The sequence below is a fragment of the Pieris brassicae genome, chromosome 3 (genome assembly GCF_905147105.1).
Source record: "Pieris brassicae chromosome 3, ilPieBrab1.1, whole genome shotgun sequence".
Lineage (NCBI taxonomy): Eukaryota > Metazoa > Arthropoda > Insecta > Lepidoptera > Pieridae > Pieris > Pieris brassicae.
This window is the reverse complement of record NC_059667.1, coordinates 21,504,665-21,526,717: the sequence shown is the minus strand read 5'-3', so window position 1 is coordinate 21,526,717 and position 22,053 is coordinate 21,504,665. Positions and strand designations below refer to the sequence as shown.

Below are 22,053 nucleotides of genomic sequence, written 5' to 3'. Positions count from 1 at the left end.
ACCGTACGGGAGTTACATGCGCACATAGACAGAAAGCCCATTTGTGCTACCCGGGCACGAACCTAAGGCCTCAGGAATGAGAGTATGCTGAAGCCACTAGACTATTTTTAAATAAAATAAATAATCAGTATTTCACGGGGTTTTCATGGTGTTCAGGTACACATCAATGGTATACCGTACAGATTATTCTCTAAGTTTCGATAACATGTAACGGAGAAAACTAAATAATTCAGACTAATTGCTAGTTTAACAAGCTTTCACTTTCCTAATGCATAAAGTTTACTGCGGTATGATGTGCTTCTATGTAACCTGTAAAAAAATCTATGTATGGATAATCTATGTCCCCTAATCAATGTTTTAAGTAGTTTGGTATATTGTGGTCTTGGGAATAATCGTATATAAATACGAGAGAAAAATTTTGTTACTATGTGTACGTCTCCCACAGACACAATATATTTTATTTAATATCTAAATGAAAACCGTATAAAAATGTAAATTACTCCTTTTAGCAGACGTGACGTTTAAATTGTCTTTGTATTTTTTGCGCATTCTAATCTTTGTAGCTTGATTATGTATTCTGATGTCAAATGTCAACATTCCTTGTTTGAAGAATAAAGGCGTTGAATAGCTTATTGTTATATGCCAGGGTTTAAGACCTTTGTAGGAACATAGATAAAACATTATATAGAGAAAGGCTTGCAATTTGTAAACATAAAAATGATATCGAAGACTTTTGATCATCTTTTTCGAACTGTTTATGACATTTTAAATAGTTATTGTAATTGAGGAGTATATAATATGCTACGGGAAACGTGTCCCACATTGTGTTGTCCTAATTTTTATTAATTTATTACATTTGTTGTTAATGCGAATCGAAAAATATTTATTAGCTCTATTGTCTTTGCCTCTACAAGCTAGTTACTTTACATAAAACCTACTTCTAAATATATCAGACTTTTGCGCTGCGAGACGCAGATCATAGAAGATTCAATGTGATTTTTATATAAGTCCGCTTCTTAATTTCAATTGTGTATGGAACTTGTATTTGTTACAATAACAGATGCATAAAGCACTAATGAACCTTATCTGTTGTGTTCCGACACACGCTTGTCTGTTTTTTGATAATTTGCGTCTGGTCACTGTCCACAGAAGCGCAGTTCACGACGGGTGCTCGTTACGCCTTCTCATAGATAAAGTTGCTTTGCTTTTTTTTATTTGAGGTTTACTTTTGCGATAATTTTGTGTCGTTGACGTATTCGATTTTCAAACTATATCAATTTATTGAAAATTTACTAGTTCTTTAATTATAATATTAATTTTATATTTAAAATGGCATTAATATTTTAGTTCTGTGATTGTAAATAGAAACGATTTGAGGTTATTAAATTACAAGTGGTGTTTTAATTAATTTATAACTTTTCTGTGTGATATTTTGGCGATTTGTGCCGTAGACGAAAATAGTTGGTGTTTTTTGGCGGCAATTTTCTTGGCATCGTGTTTCACAATCATCTTCTGTGGATTGCCAAGAGATTTGGAAAGAATGTGTTCATGTAAGTTCTTAATTATGTATTTTTAAACGGTGCGTTTAGCTTCCTTCTTAGTTTGGGGTTAAAATTAAAAATACCGAACGATGGTATTAGACATATACATTGTATGATCAATTATCTCATTATTTGTTATTACTATGAAAATTTTACTTTTATTATCCTAACTGACCTTATCGTAAATTGTCTGTTACAACAAATGTCAATATTTCGATGTTATTCGCAACAGGTCAGCATACAGTTGACCTAGTCTGTGACCAAATGATCCAGTATTGATTGCATCCTCATTAACTTATTTTATTCTGTCGTATCTAAATCGGATTTTACTGTCAGAAAAACTTGTTCCATTTTTAAAAAAGAGATTTATTATAAAGGTTTGCCAAAGAGCATAACGCCTACAAATATAATAATAAATACCATCCTTTAAGAGGCAAACACAGCTGGTTTGTCAATTAACTGTTACCAACAAAATACTTGAAAATTGAAAATATATAGTGAAATTGTATGATTATAACGAAACGAGAAATATAAATGATATCTTTTCTTTCGACTGAAGATAAAAAAATTACAATGGCGATTAACACGGAGCTTTCTGGACTAGATTTCCTGTAAAACAATAATATTTCGCATTGTTTACGCATTAGTGCTGACGTAGAGATGTGTGTTCCCGGACATTGTTTTTATAGAATAGAGAGCATACTCCCAGGAGGCTCATCTGCTATTAAGGATGGACTGCCGGCCTTTTAAGAGTTGGTACTTTTCGTTAGCCTGCGCCACAAACAACAACATTGTTTTTGAAGTGTTTTTTAATGGAGTAGCTTTATTTAGATATCAAATTGTTATCTGATAAGAGAATACTGTTTGTTTGACATATATGCGAATCATGTCTGGCTTCCCCCCGCGACAAAGGCCTAATCTTAAATGTATTTTTTTATACCATTGAATAGATTTTGATTCTATCACCATTATATACCATAGAACCTCCTCCACCTCGACTTCCGTCGTTCCACAACTAAGCGTTTTTGCCGCGCACCATCAGTATGTGGAACCAGCTACCCACTGAAGTATTTCCGAAGCAATTCGACTTAGGGTCCTTCAAGAAAAGAGCGTATCAATTCTCGAAAGGCCGGTAAGGCACTCGCGGGCCCTTTGGCATTGAGTGTCAATGGGCGGCGATATCACTTAACGTCAGGTGAGCCTCCTGCCCCTTTCCCCCCTATACTATATAAAAAGAGCTTTCTTTTTTATCATCATTTGATAGAAAGAAGTGGGTACTTGGGATATACCAGCATTACTGATGGTATGGATCAATAAGACCCAATGTTAATAATATTGTTTTAATAAATAAATATTTTACAAAAAGTACAAGTTTATTGATTGTACCTAGTTTCCATTCCAATTTTTTAAATGTGTGGTTTTTGTACAAGTTTAAGGGATGAACGTTAATGAGGAGGTTTTGGCGAAATTAGCGGTTGGAGTCACCAATTAGTGTCCATGGGTTACTCCAACCGCCAATTTTGATTTTAAATCTGACGAGGTTTATAAAATACATGTTTATATCAACTATTTTGTTGATTTACAATTTGATATACAGAGTATCCCAAAAAACAGTGTCAAGCGGTGGTCCAGAGATAAGCACCTTAGAGGAACCTATTATGTTGACCACAATTGTTTAATTTTTATCCATTTGATCAAAAACGTTTATATGCGTTTGCCACGCTCACCTAATATTAAGTGATACTGCCCATGGACACTCAATGCCAGAGGGCTCAATAAAGCAATAGATTACCTATAAAATTGTGGTATTTACGATAATATTGGTTTACATATGGATGCCAAAAATATACTGATCAAGGCATTGGAAATATCAGACCATTTGACGTTGACAACAGTCCAATAAGGGTTACTAATAAATGTTTTTAATGTGAAATTCTCGTACCAAATAAAAGAAGAACATGTTCTGCGAACCAGCGAACTGTGGAATCACAGACCAGTAGGGTCTCCCCTGAGAGATAAGACCTCCAACTGTTTAAAATAGAGCATTCCACCCTCAAATGTTGATGACCTTGGGCGTCCCGTATGCTCGCCTGCCCCTCTATACTATATTTAAAAAAATGTGTGCGTGTACTAGTGTACACACGTAGGAAGTGAATCTTCTTTATGACCTTATTTTTCGAAAAATCATCTTCTATATGCAACTTTACAGAAATTGGTTAAATAAAGTTAAATAAGATAAAGTTTAACAACAGGCTTTTATTATCATACATGAATACAAATAATACAATTATTTCATTTTACCTTATTATTACAGAACTTCATTAATTGTAATAGAATTATTACTATCATTGTTATCGTTATAAATTGCTTCGAATCTCTTCGAATCAACGGTGGTAGGGACTAGAAAAAGATGGCGCGTAACGGAAAAATATGAGACGTAACCGAAAAATGTGACGGTATTTTTTTCCAACGCCGATAAAGAATTTTCACTTCAAAAAGAATTGATTTGTAACGAAGTCTTAATGCATATATACTCTTCGCCATCTCAGTGCAATGGATTTTGATTAGAACTTATTTTTTATTCTAGCATATGCTATCCTTGGATTGTTACGCTCAGGGAGCGACTGAATATATCCAATTGTGATGCGTCATGTTTAACTGTTTTGTTTGCATGAGTAATCGACACGTGGACACAACCCTTGTGTCTCAATTTGTAATCGTATACATCACTTATGTGTGATGTACACGTGTTTTATATAGTGTATAGTACTCCTTGGATATAAAACTGAAACAGTCCGTTCATCACGTGTTCCTTTGAACATCTACCTCACTGATTGCCACTGACCATATAACTACTGACTTTAAAGATGGGACTTTAAAGACATTTTTATGAAATCTCGCTGTTAATCGCATTTGCAGCTCAGCTGCTGTTTTGGCGAGAGTAGCTCGGCTGGAATGGGTGTTTTTACCGCGACTCTCGCAAGCGCCTCCTGCGAGACTCGGATCTGGGCTTGGGCTGTCGCGGGGTAGTCAATCGTCTGAAGGGAGGACGGACGCTCACTGGAGTGTGTGAAGTAAGAAATAAAGGTCCATGAGTTGGTCGGTGAAGGCGGTTTTATACCCCAATCTGATTTTGACTATTTTGCGTGGGCGGTTTCTAATTTGTCGTTAGCATGTCCTACAAATTGTTTTATAACATTATACCCTGTTCGATGGTCTTAAAGGAAGGGTAAGATTCAATGAATTTTTGTTAAACTCTATTAGCTAACTACTATTTCTTTTTTTTATTGGACGAACCTACGGGACGCCCATGAAAGACAGTCCTCGCAGCCCTTGGACACCCATTTTAGTGGGGGAGTTGGCGGCCTTTAAGGGTCTTCCGTTGTATACTGTTCCTTTAAACAATTGGAAGTCGTATCTCCCAGGGAAGACCCTATCGGGAGTCGATTCCATAGTTCGCTACTTCGCAAAAGGAAGTGTCTCATGAAGCGGACCGTGAAAGATTCACCAGGTAACTCTCGTATTATCAACATACGAATAAATGAACATGAACATAAAATGTATGGATTTTGACATACGGCAGTCTTCCCCCGGTGTTGCTGTTGTCCATGGGCCGTGGTTATAACTTCATTCAGGGAACCCGCCTGCTCGTTTGCTTCTTTGTCTTTCAGGCTGTTGACGTCCTCTGCTGGACAGATGCCTTCATTTTCAGTACCTTTCCGCTTTGCATCCAACGCGTTCTTAACCCTTACCAGGTCAAACTCATACTCAAAATAACTTTATTCATAGTATAGGTAATCAAGTACACCTATGAACGTCGTCCACAGATGTTAAATTTACATTCACTAACAGTTCGCAAGTGAAGAGCGTAGAGCGCTCAAGAAGAACTGTCAAGAAACACTCTGCCACTCTTTTTAATCTCCGAGTTTGTATGACTCAAAGAAATACAAATTGTTTATAAGCCAGAGCAGCTTTAAATATTTGAACTGGAGACCGACTGTGAATCTAACAATGAAATGTAAAAAAAATCCCGTGCGTTCTACAGCGTGAAGCCATCTTGATTGATCCTAATAAGAACAAATAAGGCAGATTATATAAATTCTAATGCTATGTTAGACTACCTGCAATGCACTTGTGACCACGGCCGTCATGACCGTAATATGCCTTATGTAATCTTGTAACATATTGAACATACTGTGCCAACATTGTCATCAATGTGTTCACACACATATTAATTACAAAGTTACTAGCTCGCTAGTAAATTTATGATCTATGGAATTATGCATTTTGAGTCAAGTAGCCTGTGTCGATATGATATGATATAGTGATATTTTATTAAATATGTAGTTGGACATATGGTACTTTGTAGATACTGAAATTTACCAATAAATTCTATGAAACTGTAGTCCATCATTTTGTTAATGATTCCCGCATTGTACGAAATATAGGGATCTTTATTGGTATTTTTCCACATCCTTATTACGAAGTTTTCATACACATCCTTACCTTTTTCGAAAGTTTCCTATAGCCTGTTTATTTTCGTTCCCATCTTCTAATTGGTCCAGTAGTTTTGGAGCCTTCTAATATTATGTTATATTTTATTCAAATGTATAAAAATATTTTTTTTCAATTATGTATTTACACTTGTGGATATACAGTAGGTACAATTAAAATAATTAGATATTAAGGAGGGCAACTAGAGGCGTTATCGATTTCGAGCGAGCTCTTCCTGGCAACCAATAAGAAAAAACAAATAATTTAGGTGAGCCTTATAACTAACGTAACCTAACCTCCTTCAAACAAAAAATTCGAAGGAGCGTGTTATCAATTTGACGTGTATTTTTGTTTCCCCTTATTTCTGTATGACCAACACTTAAATATTTTATTCCTTTACAAATAGAAAATATTCGTATTATTTTTTTTATTAAATAGGAATTATGTATAATATACTTTATTTGTAGTCACTTCTATTGGTTCATATGCTATGATATTTAGACCAGGATGTTGAGTAACCGATCGCCCCAGATATACATTGATGCTGTACTAGCTTTGTGCGCTTTTGACTGTGTTATTCTCGCTCAACTCGCACAGTTCTGCACCAGTGCTGGATTTATTTGTGACAGGTTTGAGAAGACCGAGAGAATGTATGGTTATTAAATAGAAATAGTGTTAGTGCCGCGTACCGTTCAACACTGAACAAATTATAAGACAAATATAACAGGACAAATTGCAAAAAAATAATGTTGAATAAAAACAAACAAAAAGTTGTTTGTTTTTATTCAACATTAGAATTTCCATTTTCCATTTCAGTCTTCTCTTAGGTATCTGTGTGTTCTTAGTTTAGCAAAGGTCTCCTTCAAATCCCGCAACACCTCTGCCATGTAACACGTGTTGTTTCTTTAATTTGGTCTATCCATCTTCTAAGTTGTCTTCTTTTCGTTTGCTGTACCTTGGGCACCAGTTTAGTACTTTTCTGTTCCTCTAGCAATGTGCCCCGCCCATTTCCACTTTAGTTTATTTATTTTTATTGTAACATCTGTTACATTGTTTGTTTTTCTTAAAGCTGTATTCTTTATGTTGTCTATTCTTTTCCTCCCTTCCATACATTGTTCTTTGATCTTTGACACACGCGTAGCTTTGTATGCTGCGCTAATAATAATATCTATACGGTAATATATACCTCCGTTGAATACATAGCCAGGGAATTAGCCAAAGAAAATATATTGTTTTTTTTATAGTACAGGGGGCAAACCGGCAGGAGGTGAGATGTTAAGTGATACCGCCGACCATGGACACTCAATGCCAGAGGGCTCGCGAGTGCGTTATTAGCCTTTACATCTTTAATTTGTTAATCTAGTAATATTGGTAAATCGAATAAACCACGAATATTAACGGTTATAAACTGTTAAGACTTTGAAATTGTTAATCTACGAGCTCGGTGGCAATAATGACAATACAACATATATTTAAAAAATACCGCATAGTATTTATTTAATTAATGTTAAACCAATCTTTAATATAACTATTGACGGGAGCAAGACATCCGCGGGAGTGGGAGCGGCATGGACTGAGAGGCGAAACGGGACCGAGACCAGAAATAAAAAGGTGAGGCTGGCTCCGCAATGTGCAGTGCACTAGGCGGAGCTAGCCGCACTGAGGGACGCAGTGACATGTTTGACAAAGGGGAGGAGGAATGCGGCTGTGCTATGCTATGGCGGGTGGACGCTCTCTCGATCCCCAAGTTGCCGAGATACGCCAGAACCTGGAAGAGTGCCATGAAAATGGCATTAAAATTGGATTATTTTGGGTGAAGGCGCACGTTGGCACTCCGGGGAACGAGAGGGCTGACGCTCTCGACGGGGAAGCCGACGGGGAGACGGGGACGCGAATAGGGTACGATGAGTATTCGCTTTCCTACTTGCGACGACTGACAAGACTCAACACTATAGACACCTGGAACGAGCGCTATGTGGGGGGCGAAACAGCCTCAGTCACAAAAATGTTTTTTTAAAGATGCAAAAACAAATCAAGACAAAGCGTTTCGCACCTCACATGGCGCAGATGCTGACTGGCCACGGGGCTTTTGGACACTATTTACACAGACTCAAACTGCAGATGAGCCCCGTGTGTGACTGTGACGACAGAACCTACCAAACGGTGGTTCATTTACTTGTTGACTGTGAAACATTCGGAAGGGCCAGGTGCGATCTGGAGCTCGTGACTGGCATGAGGATATCCTGGGATGGGCTATCCGACATATTGCTTTGGCACAGATCGCAGCTGGAAAAATTCTGCGGCATGATTGTCAAACATGTCACTGACATTAATAGCACGAGAGGTAACGTGGGTGGCGCTGGTCAGTGTGCTCCGACTCGCCCATAAATATCGTGACGATATTTTCGGAGTAGTTAATACTGTCCCTTTTTAAGAAAGGGGAGACTTCGACACTCCCCTGCTACTTAGCTACTCGGTCACATATCTGACTGACTGCGTGCCCGATAGGCTAGTACTCAGGGGTCCTTAATAAAAAAAAATATAACGATTAGGAAATATGTAAATTTAGTTTTTTTGTATTCAATTTGCACTTCCTCGCAATATTCGTGTATTAACTCGCGTTCTGCCAAATCTTTACGTAATTATTATTTCTTAAAATTGCAGATTCTTGTTATTTGTTGTGGCATTATACGTATTAACATTTAGACTCATGTTGATGTCATCATTACGAGATTAGATAAGGTGTTGATTGATTTATAGAATTTTAAATAAGGCAATATTTAATTATACTCGTCGATAAATAAATAGAAACAAACACATTTAATAAATATACTCAAAATCAAAATATGTTTATTAAATATAGATGCGTGCTTATGAATGTCAAAAACGTTTACAAAATTCGGGTAAGAGCAAAACTACGTCTTCCATATGCAAAACTATCAGGAGGCCTTGTTTGGACAAGAAAAGAAACTCAAGAAAAGAAGTTCAGAAAGTATTGTACATATACCTATATTTTTTTAATGTAATGGGATGTAATGTAATAGGAGGCATACAGGTAGGAGGCTCACCGTTGGGAGGCTGATTACCTACTTGCCTTAAGATTGACAATCATGAAACAGATACAGAGATCTGAAAAACCTTAAATGCTAATATGCTGATCTATTTTGAATGGAAAAAAAACATTCTCATAAATTTTTATAGATTTTTATCAATTTTGTACAACAACTCGGTTTATATGCATTATTTGTTGGGTGCTGTCATGTTTTCCGTCCCCGAACGTATTGATATTCCGTTCAAATAAAGGTTTGAGTTTGGCCTTCATGGTGTGTGTGTCAACGTTATTGAAATGCAAAAATATTTGTTAACTATGCAAGTTTAAGCACCGCGCAACTTTGGCCTCACGGACAATCACTGGTCGCTGCGAATCAAGGTTAAAATATTCGGATCAAACGTGTGTGCTGTTCTACGGGTGTAGAACGTGGAAGGTCACAAACTACACGCACCAGCTCCAAGTCTTCGCCGACTGCTGTCTTCGTCGTATTCTGGACATCTACTGGCCCGAGAAGATCTCAAACGAGCAACTTTGGGAGCAGTGCCGAGTAACCTCGATTAGCCAGCAGATCTCCACGATCTGCAGGCTAATCTTCTTCTAACTATATCCTTAAGCAGGCGCTGGATTGGCAAGGAAAGCGGAAGCGTGACCGTCCTGCATTTGCAGATGCGGCAAAGAGGACCGGAAAGACTTGGTGCGAGGTGAAATACGCGGCTCAAGACCGAATGGAGACTCACCGTGCACACCCTCTGCCTAGATGTGGGACATTAAATCAAATAACTCAAGTTTAAGCCACTGAATTCGGTAGCTCATAGTGTCAGAAATGGATTTTCACATCTGTATGATTTAAATTTTACTTTACTGAGTTTTATAAGCGCGGCGATTACCTAAATCGTCGGAATTACGCTCCCTGAGCCGCAGACTGCATTAATTAAATGCTATATTTAATTTTATTGTATTTAAATAATAAGTATTTATTTATTCTTTTGTTATACACGTTATGTTTTTTATATCACCTTGACCTTTAATGTATTTATTGGTTTTTGTCCTACATACGTCGAACATTTTCACTATTTGGAATGTTTGGTACAAGTTTTGGTACTACAATACTTATTAATATAAAAATTAATCAAAAAATATATGATAAACAAATCATGAATAGATAAAACCTAAGACATTGTAACTGATTATGATTTTAATTGATTGTGAATTCAGCCAGTGTGCTAGTAAATAAATATTAGGTCCTTACATATGAAATTGGCGTTTTGTATGGGAGGAACAAAGGAGGTTCTTCTAATTTGGTAGCCGTCTGTTGTGCAGTGTGTGCTCTAGCGTTGTCGTGAAGTAGCAGGGGCGTGGAGCGATTCACCAGCCTAGGTTGTTTAGCCGCTAGATTTTCCATCATGGTTTTCAATTGCTGACAATAGACATCAGCCGTAATAGTATGGCCAGATTTGAGAAAACTGCAATGAAGAATACACTTACGCTTACAAGTAACTTTTTTGGGGTTAATTTTCGCTTGGGGCAGCATTTGGCTGGCTGGCCAGGATCCAACCATTGAGCTGAGCGCTTCCGATTATCGTAAAGAATCCATTTTTCATCACAGGTAGTGATTCGGTTTAAAATGCCTTCATTATTGTGCCGGTTCAGTAATGTAACGCAGCAGTCGACGCGCGTTTGCCGGTTTGCTTCAGTCAATTTGTGAGGTTTTTCAAGCTTTTTAATCTTCCCAATTTGCTTCAAGTGAATTAAGACAGTTTTATCACTAACACCGCAGCCTGCAGTTAACTCGGACGGGGTTTGCGATGGATACTCTTCCACAATAGCCTTCAATACTTCATTATCAACTTGGGTCTCAGGCCGTCCACGGGGCTTGTTCTGCAGGTCGAAATTTCCAGAACGAAAACGTTGGAACCAAAAACGAACTGGGTTTTCTTTTGCAACATGCCCGCCATACACATCGTTCACCCTTCGAGTCGTTTCCGCAGCACTAGTGCCACGGCGGAACTCGTACTCGTAAATAATGCGTTACTTTAAGTTTTCCATTTTGTAAAATGAGTGACGCAAACAGAAGAAAAAAACAAATGAATGACGGTCATCGAAACACAAATACATGAGTAAATAGCTGTACAAATTTGAATTTGAAATTCCTAACCAAAGAGGAGGTATTTGTGGTCAAAGTGGCCAGTATGACAAAACGCCAATTTCATATGTAAGGACCTAATATTATAACCATTAATATTTAGGTTGCGTAATATGGGAAATGGCGCGTTAAAAGGGATCGAAAAAGTATATATTTGTTGATTTTCTTTCCATTCATAGCCTAGACCTAAGGCCGGCTAAGATTATGTATTGATTGATTACTTTTAAACTATAATAATATTAATTTTTTGGTTACATACACCCGATTTTTTTCTAATGTAAATATATTTTAAGTGATAAGTGATACCGCCGCCCATAGACAATTAAAATTGTAGACGGCGAGTGCGTTGCCAGCCTTTTGAGAATTGGTACGCTCCTCCATTAGTCTAATTAATTTACTGTATTGTTACCAAAAGTATGCAACATTACAGCATTAGTTATTCGTCTAATAACTTTTTAAAAAATATTCCGTAGAGTATTGATAAAGCTTGGGGTACATCTTTGAGCTGCAGATTTACTAAATCTCTTTGAGTTCGCTACTTTTGCGTCAACACTTGCCTGGCAACACTCCGCGTGTTAAGATGAAAAGTCTATCTCTCATATGCAAACAAGAAATTGCGTATATAGCATTCTTAAAACGTCTTGCGCAGTGTACTGATAAAAAGATTAAAATTCGCGTACAGTTTCATTAACTGCAAGTTACCGCTTTTAAACTACGACACGGACAAGATAACGCTTATAAAGCTATAATAATAATAAGCCTTTATTTATTGACATAAATTTAACAAAAAAATTCTACTCCCAAGTTGCGGCCCATTTCCGGGAAGGCCTCCCAACTACACCTCCCCATCGCTCTATTGGTCTGCCCCTTTGTTCCTATTGGACCAGTCCATTCGGTGACCATCATCATCATTATATCATCTATGTCATATCGGCTACGTGATCTGCCCGTCTCCATCTAAGTCGTAAGATATTGCTCAGCATCAGTTTTGTTGTTTTTCTACGACTGCGTATGTGTGCTTCTATTTTGCCATGCCTACTTCTGATAGAGGACATATCTATGTTTTTTATTTTGAATTAGCTATTAATTACTTAAGATGTCATGTGGAACATGATGTAATGGTTGCAGCTCCTCACAAACATTTTATAAAACAGAAAAATTACAGATCAAAAGAGGGGCGGAGAGTTTATTGCCAGTTCTCGTCCGTTCTACGCCCTTGATTTGAAAACTGGCAGTAAATGTAAAATTAGAATTATTTCTTTATTGACGTTCATAAGTGTACATTGTGTTACCTAAATGAGTAAATGTTTTTTGAATTTTGAATTCATTCACTTTTTGCGTAATTTAATTCCGAGAATACCAAGTTTGTGCTTATGTAAAGCTTTATGGTAATATACCGACGTTGTGGGAACCACCATATCATACAAAACGCAAAGCTGTAAGCCACCCAAAAAAGGCTCTATCATCTTTAACCACTTTTTCAAAAACCTAATTATCACTAACGATTCAATACATTCACTAACAATATTATCAAACTGTCTTATGTTCACCGAAATCATTCGTCTTGTACCAATAATTTAATTATAAAATTGTTAGTGTTATGTAGAAATTATTGGAGTACCGTTAACATGCCAAATTGCTGCTATCTTGCGAGACACAGGGAATCCACTTTCTCTTTTAACTATACTATGTAGTTGATTTTACACCATATATGTACATATTTGCGTTTATAAATCCAGTTTTTGCCGTGCACCACCACTATGTGGAACCAGCTGCCCACTGAAGTATTTCCGAACCAATTCGACTTAGGGTCCTTCAAGAAAAGTGTCCATGGCTTTGGCATTTGGCTTCTATTACATTAAATTATTAATTATTATATGTTTCTCAACGTGGCACACTCCTCCACTTTGTGAAAGACTGCTCTATGGTAGCTATTACTTAACTTCAAATTTCAACGATAAAACAAGGCTATATAAAAAGGCTAGTCAGAGATGGGCACAGATAATGTTTGTTGCTTAGTGCTGCTATTTTGAGTCATTCACGACGACGTGTTTATACATATACAGCTATAGATACGACCCTGATATTGGCACGCTTCGATAACACGGTTTTTCAATGTTGATCTGTATCTTGAATTTTTCTACGGAATTAATAAAATTCACTAAGAATGAACTTAATATGATTAACTTCCTGTTTGAAATTAAAATTATCGTATCGACCGGTTCGAACTGTAATAACGGTGGCAAACGGCAAAGCCATAAATGAATACTTGTTATCATTAATATGATGTGTAGGTTTGTATTCTTTTTGCGGTTTTGATTGACTGTACCAGTCCAGGCTGATAGTAAATCGTTCTCCGGTTATCGTAGCGTATGGAGCTGTGTTGGCTTAGTGGCTTCAGCGGGCAACTCGTCCCTGAGGTTGGAGGTTCCATCCCTGGCTGTGCACATTTAACATACGCTCGAACGGTGAAGGAAAACATTGTCAGTAAATTATGCATTAGACCCAAAACAGATACGGAAATCTGAGGCCCAGACCTAAATAGGTTGTAGCGTCACTGACTTTTTTCGTAACGTTTAGCCAGTTGTAGACTGCGTTTTAATTTGCTACACGATTAACTTTTATAGAAACAATATTTCGCTATTAGTGAAAGCATGACACCTAGAAATCTCATATAATGGTTGATATTAGCAAAACTTTTATAAAAAGATTTATATATTATATATTAATAATCTGTTATGGCTTTGTATATATATATATGAATTTGAAAACATATGTAGTTGGAATATATGAAGATTTTACAGTGCAATAGCTTGGCTATGGCGCAGACGCATTACTGCGTTTATTTTATTGAAAAATAATTTAATAGCGTTCTGCTAACAAAACATTTTTTTTTTGATTCTACAGAGCCCTTACTTTTGACATGACTGGGAGGTTTACAAAACTAACTCGGACTGAGCCCACGCTAATAACAACACTTTCTAATACAACATGTATTATACACACACATCCATTCGAATGTACATTCACGCACACGGTCTCATACGAATTGTGTTTGATTATGTACCATGTGTCGCGGAATAATTGTTATCTAGTTACCACACGCAGGTTGGTGAACCACTCCCTGGTGTGGGGCCTTGCTTTAGAACAAACAACAACCATATTGCTATCATAATCATGTTCTTATTTATTATTATTATGATATAGATATTTAATAACAACGCTCGTCCAAGGTTACGATACGTAGTTCTATAGAAGTCGATATTGTGACGTAGGTATTACGTATAAACATAATAAACAGGAAAATTTTGTATGTCTTATGATATCGATCCATGCGTTGTACATTAAATTGTATGGTTTAGATAAGTTTGCTGGCGCTTGTTGTAGATATATGTTAAATGAAAGACTTTGTTTGAAGCTGTGTAACAACGGACTTTAATGGTTTAAAATATGAGCTAACGTAAAATTACTAGTTGAGGGTTTACGACGCTAACAAAAACTGCCTTGTCTTATTTAAGGGTTTATCTAAGTGGCAGTTCAATACAATCCCGACAAAAAAGGCTCGTAGGAGGCTCCAACACGTTCTAACGGATCCGGACGATCCAGTCACCGTAGCCAATGACAAATTATAAGCCGCCCGTGCGGCCAATAATAAAAATAGCCGAAATCAGATTAGGGTAAAAAACACCTTCACCGGGGAAGACGAGGACAACCCCGCGACGGTTAAAGCCGAGGTTCGAGTCCCACAGGAGACGCCCTTGCGCTAGCCGCGGGATAAAACGTCATTCTGACCGAGCTACACTCGCCAAAACAGCTCGAGCTGAGCTCTAAAGGCCCATAAGGCCAACAGCCAGATTCCTTACTTAAATAACAATAGCACTTCAATACAAGTGCAGTCGGACCTTGTCCTTTGGACCTTTATGAACATTGTCAGTCAATAATAACAGACTATTCGCAATAGCATTCAAATAATATCATTTTTTATGAACATTAGTCTGAAATAAACTTTTTCTTTTTCTAATTCAGATTTTTCTTCTCTCCATTTAACAATAACTCTCAATAACCCCATAAAATTCACAGTCCGTTCGTGTCGTTATATAGAGTTTACATTGTATATATATATTTGTAACTTAACTAATAACTAAACCCTAGCCAAGAACGATTATATTTTCACCTCATAAGAAAAAATATTACTGTATATTTAGAGTAGTGAGTCTCACATAACCATCCACCTCGTGCTGAGGGTATGCGTAACGCATTTCCCCGGGAGAAAAAAAACCGAAACTGGTTCCACAGATTTGGCTAAATATGGTCTTGAAATATTTGTGGAAATTCAGGGATGGTTTAATCTGTGGGAAACATTAGTAATACGTAAAGAAAAATACTTACACCGACAATGATATTCCTAATAAAAACTGTTCCTAGATGGAATGGATACAAATATCTATAGATGAAGTTCATCTCAGGTTAAAGTTATCTCAGGAGGCAAGCTGTTGTTTATTAGATTCCAGCTATTAGAGGTCCTAGTCATATTAAAAATTGCATATATTAACACGCTTTTCAATTCCATAAATAATTATATTAATACTCTATAGAAGATTTATAATTTCCTGAGGAGTGCTGCTATGCAATCGAGTGAAAGTGTATTCAACTTACGATTGTGGGTTCCTTTGTTTGCGAAACAAATGATAATAGAGGACCTACCGCAACAATAATGTTTAATGTTATTGACGTTATTTATGGCTGATAATAGTTTTGGCCTTATTATAAAGCGTAGACTAAATATTGTGCCTTGTTTGTTGTATTTTGATGTAAAGAAATATAAAAAAATAATTGTTTGTCAGCTTAGGGAGCGTTTAATTATTACGTATTTGAGGGTGGGGGGGGGGGGGGGGGGTGTTGGCGTCTTCTTTTAAAACGTTACGTGACGGGGATTGAATTACGCGTTATTGTTAATATTATTTACACCACATAATGGTAAGTTTTAGGTATAAAGAGTTCAAGAGAGAGAGTGACGTATGAATTGAGTATTGGAAGATGATGACGAAAATCAAAGACGAATGATTAAATTAGTAGGTATTGCTTTTCAAGTTTTTTAATAAGTAAGGTTAAAAACTTTGGTGTATGTTAGATAATTGTTAGATTTCGGTTTTAGTACTTTTCTTGTTACAACTTACAAGCCTTTGATATACGCGATTGATTTATGGGCTCTAACATATCTAGCGATGCACGAATGTACTTCCATTTGGAGTTTAGACGCGATTCGACTATTGTAAGAATATCATTAATACAAATTAATGATTATTGAAGCATTACATACTTACAGTAATAAAATTATATTTGTTAGAGTATACATTTAATAACAAACACACATTTCATATTAAAAAAATACAATAAAAAATATCTTCCTTGAAATTAAACTATAATTAGGAGGAAATTACGAAATTTCGTTACGCTCGCTTAAAGCACAGATTGAGTGAAATCTTCATTAACAGTGTTGCAAATTAGATATTTATTGCGAATTTTAAAGTTTTAAAAAAATATTAAATATAGGTATTTTGAGCATATTCTTTGGTTTACAAATACTATATAAAATTAGCATACAAATTTTAATTTCAAATCACTAAACAAATACCTCTGAAACTAAGACTTCTTAAATAGTTAAAGAAACTATTTACGCACGAACAGAGATAGCAATCTATGCGAAATTGTCTATAAAAACTTTTATTTGATTAAAGCTATACACACACATATATAAACACAATCATTTTAATCAAAAATTGGCAAAACTATTTGACTGGCACCAGCAACACTGGGACTTAACTACTTTCTTGGGCTTTTACTTCACAAATAGCTATCCTTTTAACGGTGTTACGAAATATGTGAAACAAGTTCTCGTGGGCTATGTTGGTGAGTTGTGGCCAATTTTAGACAGGTCATTGACCCCGTTGCGTCAATTTACCACGTGGCTGATTCATCAAGGCCGTAATGTTTTTCTTTAAACACGTTTGACATGCTTGTTTAATGTACTGTAATGAAGAGAGCATACAAATTACAAGGCCATGCGCTTGTGAGCCTTCTGGCAATGTAAGTGCCCATGGGCAGCGGCTGCACTTTTTACTGAGGGCAATGGAATTTGAAAGGAATTTACGCTTAGAATGTGGGACTATGACAGCCCTATACAGTAAACCAATTACTTCACTTTTGGAGAAACTGAGAGTCGCGACAAACAATCAGACCCCGTGACTAACTGTAGTGTTTACAGTAGGTTTGCAATTTCTTCCCAACGTCTGATTTGCCATCGTGTTCCCGCTCGCAAATGCGGTGCTACCTCACATCTGGCGGCAGATTTGTTCTCGCTTTTACACCTATAGCAGAAATTCTTAAAAGCCGAGCCAACATGGGCACACATAACAAAAACAATCGTTTGTCCTTGGTGATAGGTGCGGACAGCGTGCACAAACGTAACGTTAACATACAAATGTTTACAGTCACTAAGTGTGCACAGACAAACAATGTTATAGGAACACAATAAAACATAGGGAAAAAACGCTCTTCCTGTATATGCGGTCCGATAAAAAATCGAGACTTCAGTCTAGCCATTCAGTCATGTGTAATGGACAGAAATACCCCAAATTACAATACTTAGTGATGATTCTATCTTAGTGATATTCTGATCTAACCTCTCGCTTTCAATGTCTCAAACCTCTAGACACAAATGCTCATGACGTGGTAGGTCTTACCTCATATCATATTGTTACACAGACTAACAGATGAAGTGGTTAGCAAGGGGCTGTCAAATGGGACACATGTTTATGTGCAATATGTATTATTTCTCAATAAATAATGTAGTATTTAGTTATTATTTGTTTTAAAAAGTACACTTATAGATAATACTATATATATTACTTATAGATAATATAGATACCGGCAAACATCTTGAACAAATGTTCTTGCCATTCAATTTTTAGGTATCATTGTGTCGATCGCGTGATTGGTAAATCAGTTGACGTTTGTGTTCCGCGCTCTTTCCCCCACTCCCTTGTTTAATGTTCAAGAAGTTTGCCGGTATCTGTAACACACGGCATACAAAATACAATACATGCACAACATTCAAAGGGAAACGTTACAATTATACAAGTATTAAGTCAAATGGATTGAAGACATGGAGATTGTCATAGAATGGTTCAGCCTCGCAGGTCCTCAAAGCATCGTTTATTCCTGATAGAGGAGCAAAACAACCGACGTTGGTTGATTAGTCAATTTTCACTCCGCCGGGTCCGTAAAATGTGTGGCCTCCGAAACGAGAAATGTATTGTTTATTTTGGTTTATTATGCATGTTATATTTATTGTTGCATATTTAAAAGCCTGTTCAGTAAATCCTTAATTACACTGGCACAGGTCCTGTGGGGTTTGTACATTAATTAGTTTTAAAATATTTTTAACATACAGTTTCTTTTTCTTTTCAGTGTACACCGGCGCCGTTGGGCGCTAACCATAATATGATGCGTACACTGCTGGCATACTATGCAGACATGATGGCAGCAAGCCGCGGAGCGGGATGCGCGCGCGACTGCAGCGGACGCGGGGACTGTATGAACGGTACCTGCCTCTGCGAGATCCGGTACACGGGAGACGAGTGTGCGGGACATAATCTCCCATACCATGCGTGTGAGTTTCATTTGTTCGTTTTTATTGTTATATAACAGGGGGCAAACTGGCATGATGAGTATCTGATGATCGGTGATATGGACTGCCAGAAGGCTCGCAAGTGTGTCGGTCTTTTAGGCAATTCTCTACTCACAAAAACTAAATGGTAATAAATCTATAAGAGAAGTATTGGCCTAGTGGCATCATTTTCAAAAAATATTTTTATCTTGTAATTTTGACTTAAAACTGCGTTTTTAATGGCGTAATTGTAATACACAAACAAATTTTCTTTTTGTACGATTATTATTTATATTAAAGGAAATAATGATTTTAATTAAATTTACTTACGCAACATTAATGTATGATAAGATAAAGTAAATATTGATTTGATATTATTTGCAAATTTGATAATTAACAGGTATATCTGATACCTGTTAATTATCGTTTGTATTCATTAAATTAAGTAGTTTTTGTTGGTGATTAAAGGGGAATAGAAAAAGAAATGCCTCATCGTGATAGTTCCATAGCAACAAAGCCTATTTGAACCTATTTGAAAAAAATAACATATTTCAATTTAAATAAAAAGTATTATAATACTTTCCTTTTTGCGACTGAGGAACAAACTAGCTGCTGTGGTCTGTGGCAGTATGACCAGCGCTGTGGAACACGTCTGCTTCACAGCACAATAGCCAGGGCCAATTACAACCACAGCACACACGCAATACACAGTTAAAACCTAGTTCTTTAAAAGAAAAATATTGTATTTTTCATTCTTTGTTAATATTTCTTTGATTATTATTATTGTGTGTGTGTTTTGTTAGTAATAAATGTTTCTATATCTATGTCTTAAAATTTAAATGTATTTAAATGTCATACGTTTTCTTAGTCGAACTAATCGGTCATTGAACCACATTGTTTTATTTTAACGGACTCTGAGTGCGACTGTAAAATAAGTATATACATATAATAATAATAATAACTAAGCCTCATTTATTCCTTGAAAATTTACAAAATAAACACACACATAATATATATATTTTCTATTTTTTTTTTCAAGGACCTCTTATTGAGTATAGGCCTCCTCCAACTGGCTCCATCTCTCTCTGTTTTGAGCATTTTTCTCCCAATCCTCTTCACCAACTTTCTTAAGCTCGTCAGCCCACCGTGCAAGAGGGCGACCACGCTTTCTTTTTCGTGGTGGGCCTTTCCACTTTGTTACCCTCTTTGTCCATCTGTCATTGTTCATTCGAGCGGTATGACCCGCCCATTTCCACTTAAGTTTTTTGCAGTATATACATATATATAATTAAAATATTAGCAACAACGCGAACAAATTTATGTTTTTGAAAAGTCAACCAGTTTTGTTTCTTGGGGCGTAACTATTTATATCTTCGTCCATTACTTCCTGTCTTAAGCAGCTGTAAGGACCTTAACTTGGTCGATCCAGCGAGTAGGGGATCAGGGTCTCGTCTTTAACACCACCAGTCTCCGGCTTCTCCAAGTTATCAGGTCTCGCGTGCGTTATATCAAAAAATACAATGTAAAAAAGATGACTAAATATAATGCCATATATATATATATATATATTAGTTTTGCAAAGTAAATTTTTTAAGGCTATATATACGGTACAAATTTGGGTAGACCAGTAACCGAATATATAATATTTATTATTTATTTATAGTAAGATTACTACACATACATATGTTATATAAAAAAACTGACATTGAACGAATCAAGCTACAACTTAATATTATAAAGAAAATAAATTGTTAAAAAACTCGTAGAATTGTATTGTAGTCAGCTAAAATCCGATACATTGGTGAATTGCGATGATAATTCTCGTTCAGACGTGGCACATAGAAGTATTGTTGTTGCCTCGTGCATTCTTAAACAAATAATGACAGCAAATATCTATCTTTTCATCCGTCCATTAAAAAAAAGTAGTCATTCAAATAATAAATACCTAAATTAAAATGTTTGTAAGAGTTGCGTAACTATAGAAATATTGATATTAAAGAGTTTTATAAACTTTTTGTATATTGTTATGTATTTTATATAGTACTGTATATTATATAGAGTTACTTTTTTTTGCAGGTATTGGAGGAGTGTTCCTCGCAGTGTCGTTCGTGTGTGCGGTGCAATTGACGCTTTGCATCGTCACTGAGTACAGGCGCTTAAAAGTGCCGAACTTCCTAAGAGCTTGCAAAGTGACAACACAGAAGATGCTGTATTTGGTCGCGTTCCTGGCGTCTCTTATACGTGGCGCGTATTTTATTTCCCCTGTATGTATATTATATACATATATTTTTCTATGTATTCGTATTTAACATTCGCTCGAACGGTGACGGAAAACATCGTGAGCAAATGTTGCTTTAGACCCAAAAAGTCGACGGCGTGTGTCAGGCACAGGAGGCTGATCACCCTCAAGTAGGTGGCAAATAATCATGGATCAAGAAATCTGAAGTCCAGACCTAAAAGGTTGTAGGACCATTGATGTTTTAGCCAACCAACCAATTGGTTGATAGTTTGTCTTTTTAGAAAAGTGGGTAGGTGTCGCAGACGTAAATAGAAAAATTGTACCCTCAAATTAAGATAATATTAAAATCTAAAAGGGCAGATTTATTTATTCATTCGGCCTGGGCCGGTATTATATAATGAAATGCTTAAAGATCTTTTTTTACTCATTACAAAATTGTATTTTATTTCCATGAGAAACAAATGTATGTACGATCGAGAAACACGTCCAAACTTCAGTCTAGTAGATTCACTCTGACATGTGTCTTTAATGTCCCTTTGGATTTGTTAAAATTGCGCTAATATTGCGAATTTCAGATGGTAATTGATTAAATAGTTGCACGTCCTCATACCTAATAGACCTCTTCAAAAACCATAATTACTGTTATGAAATTATATTTATACCAAAATATTTAATGTTATGAAATATAACAAATGTTTTTTTCTCATTAAATATCATTGACCTAATTTATCAGCGCAAGATACGGCTCTAGGTGGGTCAAAGGTCGAGGTTAGGCGTGTTATGATAATATATATAATTAAACCTGGACATTATATATTAAGCGCTTGGATAAATGTGGCTATGGACACTCTCAATACCAGAGAGCTCGTGAGTGCGTTGCCGGCCTTTAAATAGCTACGTTAACAATAAAGACGT

The 22,053-nt window shown here is 36.4% G+C and overlaps 1 protein-coding gene across 3 annotated transcripts in view; it reads left to right on the top strand.

Annotated features, from left to right (window-relative positions):
- Positions 1–22,053, top strand: part of LOC123707574 — a 61,676-nt gene that overhangs the window by 5,851 nt on the left and 33,772 nt on the right. For 2 of the 3 annotated variants that reach the window (XM_045657729.1, XM_045657732.1), the window contains exons 2-3: positions 18,701–18,902; positions 20,976–21,163. In XM_045657729.1, coding sequence (XP_045513685.1) covers positions 18,734–18,902; positions 20,976–21,163 — 357 coding nt within the window. In that variant the 5' untranslated portion in view covers positions 18,701–18,733. Of the gene's footprint in view, positions 1–1,166; positions 1,551–18,700; positions 18,903–20,975; positions 21,164–22,053 lie in introns of those variants that run through there. The other variant, XM_045657730.1, reaches the window with a different exon arrangement.